The 15,477-nt window shown below is 50.2% G+C and overlaps 2 protein-coding genes across 11 annotated transcripts; both read right to left on the reverse strand.

The window, feature by feature from the left end:
- Positions 1-630: 630 nt before the first annotated feature.
- Positions 631-12,588, reverse strand: ZSWIM1 (zinc finger SWIM-type containing 1). Of its 10 annotated transcripts, none has more exons than XM_078392236.1 (3): positions 11,739-12,588; positions 9,381-9,457; positions 631-2,677 (listed from the first exon to the last, which is right to left on the reverse strand). In XM_078392236.1, exon 3 carries the CDS (start codon positions 2,552-2,554, stop codon positions 1,037-1,039), a length of 1,518 nt encoding a protein of 505 aa, XP_078248362.1. In that variant the 5' UTR covers positions 2,555-2,677; positions 9,381-9,457; positions 11,739-12,588; the 3' UTR covers positions 631-1,036. The 10 variants fall into 10 exon arrangements, with proteins under 10 accessions (XP_078248362.1, XP_078248361.1, XP_072852665.2 ...); XM_078392235.1 differs by lacking the exon at positions 11,739-12,588 and adding an exon at positions 9,689-11,692; XM_072996564.2 differs by lacking the exons at positions 9,381-9,457; positions 11,739-12,588 and adding exons at positions 2,766-2,799; positions 4,737-4,773.
- ZSWIM3 (zinc finger SWIM-type containing 3) lies at positions 11,707-15,466 on the reverse strand. The gene is made up of 2 exons (XM_020807005.3): positions 14,731-15,466; positions 11,707-13,875 (listed from the first exon to the last, which is right to left on the reverse strand). The coding sequence occupies exons 1-2, from the start codon at positions 14,883-14,885 to the stop codon at positions 11,778-11,780; spliced, it is 2,253 nt and encodes a 750-aa protein (XP_020662664.3). The 5' UTR covers positions 14,886-15,466; the 3' UTR covers positions 11,707-11,777.
- Between the last annotated feature and the right edge of the window lie 11 nt (positions 15,467-15,477).

Below are 15,477 nucleotides of genomic sequence, written 5' to 3' on the forward strand. Positions count from 1 at the left end.
GGAAGACATGATTCAAGCTGCCCGCTGTTTTATGACAGAGAACCTGGAGTCTGGAGGAATGGAAGGAAGCCAGAGAAGGAGATGGGCTGTCTTGCCACACTCGGGCCCCTCCTGCAAGAGGGACAGACAGCGGAAAAGGGCAGCTGGCAAGAGCCTCCTGCCTCTGTTGCTAGCACAGCTAGAAAAGTAAGAGCTGCGGAGGACTAGCAAGATTTTGTAGCAAGAAACCTATATAAAAGGTTTGCAAAAATGAGATTTCTTCGACTGGTTCATTGGTCAGTGAGCCCGTCATGTCCCATCTGATAAGAAAAGGGATGGTCAAATAGGCAGGGTCTTGAGCACAGGGCGGAAGGAACAGCCCGGCCAAAACAGCAGCCTTTCCTCAGCTAGAGGTGGAGCCCCCAATGCACAGCATGTTACCCAGGTGATTTCACATTGGCACACACCTTCCAGTCTGACACAACAGAAGCACAACGGATTGCTTCTGCTGACTGTGGCATGGGCTGGTGGCCCCAGAGAGGGCAAGGTGAAGCCTGCCAGACCACTCCCGTCCACATTTGCCAAGGCCTCATCCTCTTGCCTAGCAGGCCTTTGAATAATCAATGATGGCCGACTTATTGACACATGACAAACAGGAAAAGGACATTTATTAGGTCAAATTAAACCCTGCTCCCAAAGAATTCTGCAGGAACCAAGTCAATAACAACAACAAGAACAATGATGATTGGGGTGGACAAGATGAAAAACCAGGCCACAATGAGAGACAAGCAACTGGAGGGTTTGACTGCATTAACTGTGTGGGAGCAATCGCCGGGAGAGGAGAGGGGGGCAGCCTGGACAGGGCCAAAGCTTGCCAGCTGCAAGTCCCATTCAGGCATGCCTCGGGCCATATGCCCTCATTAGTCTTAGAGAGCTGGCGATCCAGACACACAGAAGTCACAAGGTCACCTAACTGGCCATTCCCAGCATTTCTACAGAAAAACACAGAAAGGAAAAGCAGGACAGAAAAAGTCAGCCTGCTCACATGCCTGAAAGATTATAGTTTGACCTGCACATAAGGCCCAATCCAGCTATCTGCCAGTTCCCGGAGAGTGCTGTACCTACGGTCAAACTCCTCTTGGCTGCACTGACTCAGAAGCCGGCTGATCTCTGTGGTCAGAAACGATACTGCCAGGTACTTATCGAGCAACTGATTCCACGAACTTCTTGGGACGTCCAACAGGCCATCAGTGTCAGTATGTCCCGGCAGAGAGGTGCCCGGCCCTTTGCGCCACTGCGCAGGGATCCTCCTGGGCTCCAGGTCCTTCCCTTCTGCGTTGAGCACAGCCAGGAGGTGCCTGCAAGGCAGCCGGAACGTCTGGCTGAAGTGGCACATGCAGCTGCTGGGGGCTCTCGGGCGCACTGTCTGGGCGTCCTCCAGCAGCTGGACGTTGACGGTGTGCTCATGTGTTCCCATCAGGTGCACAGAACTCTGGACCACAGCCAGTTCGTTCAGACACAGCTGAGCTGCAGGCTCCGTGCAGAGGTCAGCCAAGGACTGCCGGAGAAGCCCTCTGGCCTCTTGTGTAGAAACCTCTGCCTCCCGCTCCCGGGTGGCCTCTTTGGCAACCTCTTCCCTTGGCTCCAAGGTGGCCTGAGGGGCTGCTGGCGGAGGATCCCGAGGAAGCAGTGGCTTCTGAGCTTTGGCAGGGGGTGAGTTCAGAAGCATAGAGTTATGAAAGGATGAGATATTCTGAATGAGCAAGGCAGCCGGGGAGGACAGGCTGCTCTTTGAAACACTCATCTGATAATGCCTGATGATATTAGCCATGCAGGTCTCCAGAGAGGCTCTGACACCAAACCCCTGGCTTAAGCTGCGCGTTATCACCTCCAGGTCCTTGAAATACTGGCTGCACTCTTTCCAGGTCCGCCAGCGGTGCAAAGCCCAGATCTTTTCATTGAGCAGCCAGTCCTTGTGCAGCTCTGGTAACAGGTCTGGTTTCACAAATTTGCTCACGATGAGGTGCATATTCCTCAAGTTACTTTCACTGGGGGCACACATGGCATTCCGCACGGCACTCAGGATCAGCCTTTCTGTGTGGAGTTCCAGGGAGACCCGATGGATCTTGTGCTGCAAGTGCTTGCATATATGGAAGACAGACAGTGTGACTTCTGCAGAGGGAAATGCTTCGGACAGTGTGGACAGCAACCGAAACTGTGGATCCACCAGGAAAGTCTTTATCTGCTTCCACTCGGGGTTGAATGCCTTGAAGGTGCGGTATAGACGAGCAAGATCTTTAGCTGATTCCTTGGTTGGGATTGAAAAATGGATCACTTTGGTCATTTCTCCCTCAAGACTCAAGAAAGGCTTGTCCACCATAAACACGTACAAGACCTTGCCCCATGTGTTGTGGGTTCGATGTATCAATACTACCTCTGGGTGATTTAAGAAGACCTCTCTCATCAGCATGGTCTGGAAGCTGATAGAGTCGAGCTGGGAATTTTTGTCCAGTTGGTAGGCCACTAGAGAACCACAGTCAAGGTTCAACAGCTCCTCCACAGTGTCAAGGGCCATCACTCACAAAGTCTCTACTGCAATTCTTGAAACCTTTTCCTGTAGGTTTTTCCCGAGTGGTATGAGCCAGAGACTTTTTATGCTGCTGCTGTCCGATTTATGCTTTGCATTACAATGAAGGCCCTAGTGGGAGAGAAAAATAAGTATCAACAAAGACAGCTTACTGAGTTAGTTTCTGCCATAGTGTATAAAATACGATGAGCACACTTACTAGGTCTAAAATTCTCTGGAGTATGCACAGACTGCTAAAAGGCAAACAAATCAAAACCAGAAATTAAATCAAAATGAATATTGTAGGTGTTAAATACTGCAAGGGAGAGCTATGGCCTACACAAAAAGGAAATGATTGCTTTTGCTACTAGTTGCAAACAGTAATTCTGTGTTAGGTGAAAATCGGTTTTTGGCAAAGGAGTGTGGCGGAGTTCAGGAAAACAGTCCTCAGGGTTGGGCTTTGTCCACTCTTCGTCTAAGAGATGGACAGATTGCCACTGAAACAGATTCCAATTTTGTACACTGTGCAAAAGAACAGGTTTTTCTTTAAGAAGTAAATTATTTACATTTTTAACCTATAATCTGTCACATGATAAAAAGAAGTTACTCAGCCTGTAACAAATATGGACATTTTGTGGTTTGAGACATAAAAACCACTAGGTACGAAAAAGAAATGTCATACAGGGTTCTAACTTCCCCACTGAAATGAATTTTAACTTGTGGCTGCATGTGATAAACAGATTTCAGGTTTGGTAAACTGCCCAAAGAGTTGGTTGTTGTGGATTTTTCAGGCTCTTTTGCCATGTTCTGAAGGCTGTTCTTCCTAACGTTTCACCAGTCTCTGTGGCCATGGGCATCTTCGGAGGGCAGCACTTCAGAGGACCAGAGCACAGAGTGTTGTCCTCTGAAGATGCCCATGGCCACAGAGATTGGTGAAACGTCAGGAAGAACAACCTTCAGAACACGGCCAAAGAGCCTGAAAAAGCCACAACAACCATTAGATCTTGGCCGTGAAAGCCTTTGTGAATAGATTTTAGGTTTATGTGATCTACTTCATGCATTTTTACTAGGATCCATCTACTTACAGCAAAACAAGAAAAAGTCCATATGAAGGATACTCTGGTTCCATTCAGAGCTTAAACAGCACTTGATAATAATATTAAAAGACTAGAAATGACAGCAGCCTTGAGAACAATTTTTTGTAAAAATTATTTGGGCAGGGACGTCACCCTTTAGCTGATCTCGCTGTACAGTCAATATTTTTGTTTTTTGGATTAAACGGGTAAGGCATCCCCCTTAAGAGTCGCTGGTATGCTAGGCTTATTAATTTATTGACCAAGGTGGCAGGTTGCACCTGAAATAAACCTTTCCCACTACCTGGTTTCAACTCAGAGACCGAGCCTGGGCGAATCCCAACCAATGTTTAGTCCCTCTTGGGCCTTGGCTCTTTCACACCCCTAGATTCCTTAGTTTTGGAAGAGGCTGTTAACCTGTGTGAGCTGATCCGGCCACATCCAGAGGGACCAAACAAGACCAGACCAGACCCAAAGAGGGGGGGGGAGGGGGCTTTCCTTCAAGACTCGCTGCGATATTTTCAGGCGAGCTTTTGTGGGCCAAGACCCCCTTCGCCAGACCTGTGGAAAGTGAGCGTTCCCGGAGGTCTGAGGAAGGGGGGGGGCTGGCCCACGAAAGCTCAACTGCCGCAGTGGGTCCTGAAGGAAGGCCTCCCCCACTTCGGGTCTGGCCGGGCCTGGCCTCCTCCTCCTCCTCCCTCCCTCCCTCCCTCCCTCCCTCGCTTGTCAGAGGCCTGCCCTCCGACCCTGCCGGGCCTGGGGGGCGAGCGCAGGGCCGGGGCCTCTCGGCCGGGCGGCTTCCCCCGAGCTGTACCGCCAGGGACGTTCCTCTGGCCGTCCCGCCCGCCCGCTTCCCTTCCGAGCGGCTGAAAGGGAGACGACTCCCCGCCCAGCCCGGGCCGCGAAGGGCCCCGGCCTTCAGCCTCGCTCGAGGGGGGGGGCAAGGCGGGCCTCTCCCTTCCCCTCCCCCCCCCCGCCCGGAGGGCAACCCGCTCTGAGGGAGGGACGGAGGGAAGGTTCCCGCCGGGTCCACCGACCCCCCCCCCCTCCTCCTCCTCCTCCTCCTCCGCCGCCGCCTAGGCCCGGCCCTTCCCCGGCTCCAGCTCGGGCTCCCTCACCCGCCGCGGGACCCGCCGTTCGGTCTCCTCAGTGACCACTCCGAAACCCCGCCTCACCAACGCACCAATCGCGGGGCGCCGCCTTAAGCCAATCAGAACGTTGAACGCGCGAGGGGGGCGGGAGCGGCGCTCCGTCGCCCAGGTGACCGCCGGGGAGCGGATCCTCAGCGCCTCCACTTCCGCTCCTGGCGGAAGAGCCTCCTCTTCTTCTTCCTGCTGGCCGGCCTGGACTATTGCAGGGCTCTCTACCTGGGGCTGCCCTTGAAGGCGGTGGGGAAGCGACAGCAGGTGCAGGCAGGGGCTGCCAAGCTGGGCTCTGGAGCATCTTTTGAGGGCTCCTCTCCCGGCCCGGCTGGACGGTTTGCTGCCTGGCCAGGTTCAAGGGGCATCAGCTGACTTTTAAGGCCCTTGACGGGCCTTAGGAGCTCGTGACCTGGCTGAGTGCCTCTCCCTCAAAACATCAACCCCTCCCACTCACACCCAGAATCTCCAAGTGCCCCCCCCCGCCAGGGAGGCCTGGAAATCAGCCTCTTAAAACGGGGCCTTCTCTGTGGCAGCCGCTTCCCTTTGGGGCTCCCTGCCGCTGGAGGTACGGCCTGCCCCATATCCCTCGTGGGTTTGAGGAGGCCACGGAAGACCTGGCCTTTCAACAGCTGGCCTCTCATCGGGTCATCTCAGGTCTCCCTTCTGCCACCAGCCTGCCTTTAATTTTCTCCCCCCCATTCCTGTTGTGGTTCCTGTAGCAATGTCAGGAACCTCTTTTTTCACATTTGTTTTATTGGTTTTATCCTTGTTTATGACTGTGGGTCCTTTTGTTAGCAGCCCAGCTACTAGCTGGGTGGGATAGAAGTGTCATTAAATAAATAAGAAGCCCAAGGTGGGGCCTGCCAGGGGCGCAGGTGAAGGGGGGCAAGGTGCGAGCCTCCGGCCACCTGAGAGAGAGAGAGAGAGAGAGAGAGAGAGAGAGAGAGAGAGAGAGAGAGAGAGAGAGCCACAAGGTGACCAATTGCATACTGTATCTCACTTCCTTCATTTCCTTTGAACTTGGCTTCAAAATGCACACTTGCCCCATTTCCTCCTGGCAAACCAGACATCTTCCCAATGCAGGTGTATGTCTGATAATCATCAAAGAGGCAGATAAGGGCAGCCCTGTCGTTGCCATGGACAAAATCAGGCTACAAACAAAAGAGCTGAGAGACAACCATCCAACTCTACATTTTTAGCAGCTGCTAATCCCAAACCCAATCTGCCAGCAAGTTTGGAAAACGCAACAGTGGCCAGAGGAATGGAAAAGATCAGTCTACATCCCAATCCCAAAGAAGGGCAGTGCCAAAGAATGCTCCAAATACCGTACAATTGCACTCATTTTACATGCTAGCAAGGTTATGCTCAAAATCCTACAAGGTAGGCTTCAGCAGTATGTGGACCGAGAACTCCCAGAAGTGCAAGCTGGATTCCGAAGGGGCAGAGGAACTCGAGACCAAATTGCTAACATGCTGGACTATGGAGAAATTCAGAGAGTTCCAGAAAAACATCGACTTCTGCTTCATTGACTACGCAAAAGCCTTTGACTGTGTGGACCACAGCAAACTATGGCTTGTCATTAAAGAAATGGGAGTGTCTGACCACCTTATCTATCTCCTGAGAAACCTATACGTTGGACGGGAAGCAACAGTTAGAACTGGATATGGAACAACTGATTGGTTCAAAATTGGGAAAGGAGTACGACAAGGCTGTATATTGTCCCCCTGGTTATTTAACTTATATGCAGAATACATCATGCGAAAGCCTGGACTGGAGGAATCCCAAACTGGAATTAAGATTGCTGGAAGAAATATCAACAACCTCCAATATGCAGATTATATCACTCTGATGGCAGAAAGTGAGGTGAAATTAAAGAATCTCTTAATGAGGGTGAAAGAGGAGAGCGCCAAAAATGGTCTGAAGCTCAACATCAAAAAAACTGAGATCAAGGCCATTGGTCCCATTACCTCTTGGCAAATAGAAGGGGAAGCTATGAAGGCAGTGACAGATTTTACTTTCCTGGGCTCCATGATCACTGCAGATGGTGACAGCAGCTACGGAATTAAAAGATGCCTGCTTCTTGGGAGGAAAGCGATGACAAACCTAGACAGCAGCTTAAAAAGCAGAGACATCACCTTGCTGACAAAGGTCCACATAATCAAAGCTATGTTTCTTTCCAGTAGCAATGTATGGAAATGAGAGCTGGATCATAAAGAAGGCTGACTGCCAAAGAATTGATGCTTTTGAATTGTGGTGTTGGAGGAGGCTCTTGCGAGTCCCCTGGACTGCAAGGAGAACAAACCTATCCATTCTAAAGGAAATCAACCCTGAGTGCTCATTGGAAGGACAGACCCTGAAGCTGAGACTCCAGTACTTTGGCCATCTCATGAGAAGACTCCCTGGAAAAGACCCGGATGTTGGGAAAGAGTGAAGGCAAGAGGAGAAGGGGACGACAGAGGACGAGAGGGTTGGACAGTGTCATCGAAGCTACCAACATGAATTTGACCCAACTCAGGGAGGCAGTGGAAGACATGACTTAACAACTAAACAACAACCAAATATATTATTTGTATAGGGGATTCAGGGCGGCTCACAGCAGATAAAACTAATTTTAAAACATGATATAAACACCACATTTAAAAAACAAACACATTAAGATCAAAAAGCAAGTTTGAAAACAATTTTAAGACATATAGAAGTTTAATAGGCAATGCATTCCTGAGACAACGTACTGCTTAAAGGCCTGCCTGAAACGGAAGGTCTTGGCCTGACAACGGAAGGAGAAGTGTGTGTGTGTGTGTGGGGGGGGTAACCTGGCTTCTCTGGGCAATGCATTCCAAAGCCTGGGAGCCACCACTGAGAAAGCTCTATCTCAAGCCCTCGCCAAATGACCGTGGGAAGGTGGTGGAACAGAAAGAAGGGTGTCCCCAGAAAAGCTTCAAAACCAACTAGGCTCCTATCGGGGGAATCCTGTACAATCCTTCCAACAGCCTAGACCCCAGCTGTATAGGGCTTTACAGGTTAATAACCAGCCCTGTGCTCCAATCTATTCACATTCAACACTGGTCTAGCCCCCACATCCTGTACCTGCTGAAGTCGCCAGGTCAGTTTCAAGGAAAGCCCCAAACAGAAAACAATGCAGTAGTCAATCCTAGAGGCACCAATGTCCTCAAGGCCACCCAGTCCAGGTAAGGCCACAACTGGGTGATCTCAGCCTGAGCTGAATAAAGGCTGACCTGGTGATGGCCACAATCCGGGATTCCCGTGAAAGATCCAGGTGCAGGAAAACACTCTGGTTGTGCACTTGACTCCCAAGAGGGAAGGGTTACACCATCCAACTTATGGAAGCAGCCCTCTAATCTGTCCAGGGACAGCCCCGCTAGAAGATGGATCTCTGTCTTATCCGAGTTCTGCCTCAGCCTGATATCCTTCATCCATTCCAGCCCTGCAGTCAGGCAGCTCTTGAGGAGCCAGGCAGCACCCGCTGCAGAAGATGTAACAGAGAAAGCCTATCTCCAGATCAAGAAAACGGCGATGGGCAAATGCAAACATATTCATCACTGACCTAGAATAGTAACCATTGCACTCTAAAATCACTCCTATATTTGAGGTATGCTGATGACATTTTCCTAAACCAGGCCATGGAAAGGAATTTCTAGAGAAATTCTACTGGGATTTCAAGAGCTTTCATCCAAATATCAACCCCATTCTGGCACAACAGGAACATTTTCTGCACACCACTGTGAAGCTACAACATGGGCATCTACCAAACTCTATTGAAGACCCACCCATCAATAAACCTGCTTGCCTACCTCCAGCTTCCATCTTGAGCATGTCACTAAATCCCTTGTTTACAGCCCTGCCCTCAGACACAATCCTCAGATCCACAAAAGACAGAGACTCCAAACTCAAGGATCTCCAAACCGCATTCCTCAAGCTCCAACTGTCATCAAATATGATTTATGGAACAAATCAACAGGGCAGGACAAACACCCAGAAGCAACCTATTGCAGGACAGACTCAGAAGAGAAAAAGACCAAACCCTGCTAGTTGTAACGTTCAGCCCACAAATAAGACCATTCACACACATCATATGTGATCTCCATTCCATCCTTGATAAGAATGCTTCTCTCCCCCAAGGCCTTGTTCACAAATAATGCCACATGCAACATCAAAGGCACTATAAAGACCCTAAGTGGCTTGCGCCCGAGCTCTCTCAAGAACCGCATTGCCCTTTATGGGCCTGCTTACAGTGTCATATTTCTCTCAGTCCCACCAGCTTCACAGGTGCATTTGGTGGAGACACAGGAGAGGGCCTTCTCTGTGGCTGCTCCCAGATTCAGGCTGGCCCCATCTTTGCTCTCCTTCCACAAGCAGTTAAAACACCTTTCTTTTCAGGCAAGCTTTCCCTTATTGAATGGCTGTCTGAGCGGTGTTTTAAATGGATGTTACTGCTTTGAATGTTGCTTTTGCTGTCTTTTACTTGATCCTTTTCAGTATTTCTATAGTTTTTAGCTTTAAATATTGTCTTTTAATGCTGTAGGTCACCTTGGATCCTTTTTAAGGAGGAAGGTGGGATAAACATATTTTAAATAAATAAATAAATGCATACATACATACTTTTACCTGTGCCTCTGCCAGTGTTATCTCTGCCATCTTTTGCCTCTGCAGTCTACATAAGACAAACAGGACAATCTCTGTACAAAAGAATTAATGGACATACACTGGGTATCAGGAATGGCAATACACAGAAACCTGTTTGAAATTTTAATTTACAGGACAATATGTGATCAAATATATACACAGTGGTGCCTCGCTTAACGGCGATAATCCGTTCCAGGAAAATCGCCGTTAAGCGAAAACATCGTAATGCGGGGAAAAAACCCATTGAAACCCCTTCAATGCCTTCCAGTGGGGTCAAAACTCACCATCCAGCGAAGATCCTCCATAGGGCAGCCATTTTCGCTGCCTGTCTTGCGAGGAATCCGTCCCAGAAAACAGCGGGGAGCCATTTTGTTTACCCAGCGGCCATTTTGAAACCGCTGATCAGCTGTTTAAAAAAAGTCATTTTGTGAAGAATCAGTTCCCAAAGCAGGGAACCAATCATCGCAAAGCGAAAAAAACCCCATTTAGACCATCGTTTTGTGATCACAATTGCGATCGCAAAAAGATTGTCGTAATGCAGTTTCATCGTAATGCAGGGCAATTGTAAAGTGAGGCACAACTGTATGTTTAAAACCTTATCAATGGACTCAATATAAACCAAGGATTCTTAGGCTATTAACAAATGTTAAACATTGTGTTGTATTCCCAGGTACATTTCCTTCCTATCTAACCAATGCCACCTTACAAGATTTAGCGTTGGGCATCCTTCAGTCTTGAGAGACTACAGTAACGTGCTCTGAATGGGGGACTTGGAACAGCGTCCAGTGTGGCTGAGAAGGCCAATTTGAGAGTGACCATCCCTTCCACACTGAACACAAATACAGTCTGTCCCCTGTTCAGCTCCCTGATTTTGCTGCTTTCGGCACTGCCTCTTTGCCTCGGCCTGCTGGGCAAGGGTCTCTTCAAATTGGGAGAGGCCGCGATGCACCGCCTGCCTCCAGACTGAACGCTCAGAGGTCAGGGTTTCCCATTGGTTGAGGCCCATTCCTAAGGCCTTCAGATCCTACTTGCAGATCTCCTTACATTGCAGCTGTTGTCTCCCACTGGGGAGATTTCCCTGCACTAATTCGCCATACAGGAGATCTTTTGGAATCCGACATTCAGCCATTCTCATGACATGCCCGAGGCAACGTAGATGTCGCTGTTTCAGTAATGTATACATGCTAATGTTTAGCACCTTTCAAGACTCATTGGTGATTATGGATACTCTTTACCATGTTGCTCCTGCTTGTTATCTATAGCCTGGGATTACTTTGGCCACCTATAATTGTCACTGTTTACAAAACAGTACTGTACTTCCAGGGAAGGGAACTGAATATCAACAGGGGTCTGAAAGGTCATTGCTAGGTGTGAAATGCCGCACCATCATCAGCTGTCCAGGAAACACTCTCCTTGTTTCAGGGCCATGTATAAATGCATACATCCCACTTCTACATCCCAGGAAGTGGACTTGTCCACAAAAGCTTAGATCAAAATATAGCAGTTATTTTTTTTAAAGTGCCACAATGTTTTGTCTTTATGTTTTCTATTTCTTTTCTTTTGGCCTTTAAATTATTATTGTGGCCTCAATTGTTCCTCTTAAGCCTATTATTGGGTTTTTGCAATGATATCCCGGAAGACAGGGAAAACGAGTTCAGCCTCAAAGCAGGAGATTCAAGTTTGCATTTTCAACAATTGGTTTGGTGTGCACATACACACACACACACACACCCCCCACAATGAAACTTGCCCCTGCTTGCAGAGGCAAGAAAGGAAGCACCAACAGAGATTTATTCCCACCTTTGTCCTTCCTGTATCGTATCTTGTGCTGTTGTGAGTGAGGGGCCAAGAGGAATGTTATGGTGCAAGTAGAACTGGAACAAGAGCTCAAGACAGCATTGCTTGGGCGCATCAGGCTCAGCAACCTGCCCCCACACAAAGCAACAGAATGCACATGCTTCAGGTGGGGTAGCTTAATATGACCTCTGGTAAACAAAAACAACTGTATAGGAGACTCATACAACTGAATCAAAACCAACGTACAAGGTTAGGCAAAAAGCACATGGAGTTAAAATTCTGGAACAAACCACAACCATGGACAAAGGTCTGATTGTCACGCCTGCAGCTGTACCCTAGGAAACTGGGAGGCCACCCAACCCTGCCCTTTTGACTGACCTGACCTGTGTATGTGCCTATCCCAGTCAACCTATGCAGGCCTCTCATGCACACAGGCCAGGAAGGAACCATGCTGCCTCTTCCTTCACTTCCACCTCAGCCTGGAGGCTATCTACTGATCACAACAGAAAAATAATCTATTTTATTGCTAAAATACACCTGGGTTGCTTCCAGACCGAGCAGCCATCGCATCCCACCCTAAAGCGCTCGGGGGGATTTCAAGGTAGCCAACTTTTGGTTTTCTTCTTGAGGCAGATCAGGAGTTCCTGAAGCAAGTTCTATGTCTTCCACTTCTTCCTTCTTCACCCACAGGAAAGGGAGGTCCCCCACATTTCGGACTTTACGGGGGTTCTCCGCACCCTCCTCCTCCTCCTCCTGCAACTCACAACACTGAGCCCAGATGTTCACAATCATCCTGAGGGTAGAGAGACGCTCCTCCAGTTCCTCCCCCTCGCTTTGCAACAAGAGGTTCCCAAGTTCCTTGCTGAGAGACTGGACTTTGTCCCATCGTTCCTCAGTCACTCCCATGGCCCCCTGGATGCCTGTGGAGTGGCAAGGTTGGCCAAGCAAGTTCTCCTGCAAGACTGGAAGGTGTTGGTATTTCTTCTGCCAGCGCTTGCCAACCATGTTTTCTTCTACAACCCGCCGGTTAGCCAGAAGCATGGACAAGATGTGCCGGCAGGGCAGCTGGTAGCGACGGTGGAAGTAGCAAGTGCAGCTCTTGCCGCTGTCCTGAACCTGGTAAGTGTCCTCCAGCAGTTGAACTGAAATTTTGTTCTTGGTGGAAGTGAAGAGCTGCGCTGACTTCTGCACCACATCCCATTCATTCAGACACAGCTGGTAAGCCAGGTCAGTGCAGGTCTCCTGCAGAGCGGTCAGCATGGTGGCCACTGGCTTGGCTGGGCTGTGTTTGAGAAACGGCTTGGGAAGGTCAGCGGCAGTTCTGGTGGGGGTCTTCTGAGATGGACTGGTAGAACTGCACTTCGCAGAGGCACGGGTCTTTGTTCTGGGCTCTTCCATGAGGCCTCTGTGGCTGTCTTGCTCCAGGCCAGAGAAATCCTGGTTCAAGTTCCCGAGCCCTTTGGTGTTGAAGCAGTCTGCATATTCAACAAAGCGAAGGATGCTTGCCTCCAGGGATGACTGACTGTTGAAGAGGCTGGAAACTTTCTGAGTGATAAGATCCAAGCTGTCTATGTATGTGCTGCAGTAATGGAGGCCTTTCTTAGCATGCATGTACCACAACATCTCACAGGAGAACCAGTTAGTCTGAAGATGCTCATACAGTTCTTGGTCTACTAAACGCTTTACCAGTTGAGACAGCGTCTCCAGGTTTCTGGTGGAAGTGGAGAAGACTGCTTTCCTCAGAGCCAACTTTAAGTTCTGTCTGAAGGAAAAAGAGGACCGTGACTCCTTCAGCTTCTTCTCCAGGAGCTGCACAGTGTGGTAGACGGACAGCAGTACCTGGGCTGAGGGGAAGAGCTCCTGCAAAACAGGCTGGTGGCGAAAGGAGAGATCCACAAAGACCACCTTGACCTTCTGCCACTCTGGGTTGAACTCCTTGAAAACAGAGAGCATTTTCTGCACATTCTCCTGAGTATCCTCCTTCAGGATAGCAAAATGGACCAGTTTCCCCACACGATCCTTGCTTTCCACCAGGAAAGCATACAGAACGTGGCCCCTCTCACTTGGCACCTGGTGCAGCAAGAGGCTCTCAGGGAATCTGATGAACAAGCTCTTCATTTTGCTGGTCTGGAAATTCAACCTCTCAAGGTCCTGGTTGCTGCCCACACTGGTGGAGCCCAGAGAACCTGTGTCCACCAGCAGGATGTTTTTCATCAATTCGGCAACTTGGACCAAAGCAGAATTGTTGTTGCTACTGTTGTCTTCCTCTGCCTGAGGGACGTCTGGTTCCTTGTGAGGGGAAGGAGGCAGGAAAAAGGACTCCATTTCAGTCTCCATGTTCTCGTTGGTGTCCACTTCAATCTTCACATTTATGCTGTTCATTTCACAGGATTCTACCTCTGCGGGTTCCTCTTTGCGCAGTTTGAACGGAGGGGTGCCACCGTCTTTAGAGCCAGCCATTTTGACGGCCATTCTAGCCAAGGGTTGAGGATTGCTGCTGACAGAGGAAGACTTGGATTCCACATGGACATGGTTGTTGTTCACCTCACAGATCACCAGTCGATCTAGTTCCTTGTTATATTCTAACACTAAGTAAGCTGGGCACAAATTAGACAGTTGCTTCTTCTTACAGTAGTCTCTTAATCGGCCACAGCCAAACTTTGCCTGCATAAACCTGACAAAGGGAAGAGAAAATGAGAATTTGTGAGGCAGGCATCTTCACCAGTCTACTATAAACACTGCCTCGCTAGGCAAGCTCTTGTAACTAAGGATACTGTGAAGCCACCCACACTAAATTAGAGGCACTAGAACAGTCTACACTATAGTCTAGAAAGCATGTCTAGTATGGCCCACAGTCAAGAGCCCATGGTGTCAAGGTTCCAGATTGGGACATTTTGCAAACACTAAGCAGGTTTCAGACCGGTCAGGAGATTGCCCACCCCCTGCACTTTAAAAAACATCCTGCCTTGAGTTCCACTGACACAGCAGCAAAATACGAGTCTACCAGATAGATATAGAGAAATCTCGTCAAGTCATAGACTTGCTTGGATAAGCTTTGGGCAACCCCTCCTGTTGCGGATGTAGGAGTGGAGGACTTTTCCCTTGGGAGAAGCTCAGTCAGATCCTGGTTTTGCTTCAGAGAAACTGATCAATAAACCCTCGGTTAACTTTTTTCTGTGCTGAGATGGAAAATCTCATTCTGCAAGAAGGGAGGAGATGCTGTTTGACCAATATATTATTTACTCACTACCTTTCGATGCCACCTTCCCATCCTTGAGCTCCAGCCAAAGGACACGGCTCTCCTCTTTCCCACATGATCCTCACAACAACCCTGGGAGGTAGGTCAGGCTGACCAAGTGACCACCCCGAGTTACCCAACGAGTCCTATGGTTCAGTGAGGACAAGAACGTGGGTTCTGCAAGACCCGGCCCAACGCCAGAGGAAGCCATCCTTCTGGATGCGCCAAAGAATGCGAGAGTCTGGCACAGCGTGTTTCAGCGAGCGGAAGACAAAGCGCAGCCTCTCTTACGTGACATCCTCGCGGATGTTGGTCCCGTTCTTGCGGTTATAAAACCGGACCGAGATGCAGCTCTTCAGCCGGTAGCGCAGCCGGTTCTCCTTCTTGTAGGTGCTGAAGAACTCCCGGAAGTCCTCGTAGTTCTTGAAACAGGAGCCCAGCTCCATGGTGGCTGCAGTGGGGCCGGCGGCGGCGGCGGCGGTGGTGGTGGTCCTCCTCCTCCTCCTCCTCCTGCCGCCGCCTCTCCTGGGCCTAGTGGGCCCCCACCTCAAGGAAGGACCCCCCGGCCACCCTCCATGCCCGGGGGGTGGGGTTCTGGGCAAGGGCCGCACCAGCCAGGCAGCTCCAAGAACCAGGAAGGCGCCTCCTGGGGAGGGAATCTCTTGGGGAGGGGGAAGGATGATGGATGTCGGGGGGGGGGGGGTGATGGAAGGCTGTTTCTCCTGAGGGCAGCAGGAGACGCCCCTCGGCTTCTTCCCTCGCTTGGGGTCCAAGGAGGCGCCTTCAACGGCTCTGGCCCTCTGAGGAAAAAGGGCCCCGGGCGGGGGAGAAGCTTGGACTGACCCCCTCCCTGAGGGTCCTGGTCCTAGTCCTGGGGGGGGGGAAGCCTTATGAACCTGCCCCCGATCCCCACAGACACACACCGGGGGGGGGGCGCCAGACTCTTCCCCTCCCCCCACCTCGCCCTCCTCCAGTGGCTGCGCGAGCGATGCCGAGCCGGAGTCGCCCCTTCGCCCGCCTCTAAACGGGAGGAGAGCC

Source organism: Pogona vitticeps, chromosome 4 (assembly GCF_051106095.1).
Source record: "Pogona vitticeps strain Pit_001003342236 chromosome 4, PviZW2.1, whole genome shotgun sequence".
In the NCBI taxonomy this organism is placed as follows: domain Eukaryota; kingdom Metazoa; phylum Chordata; class Lepidosauria; order Squamata; family Agamidae; genus Pogona; species Pogona vitticeps.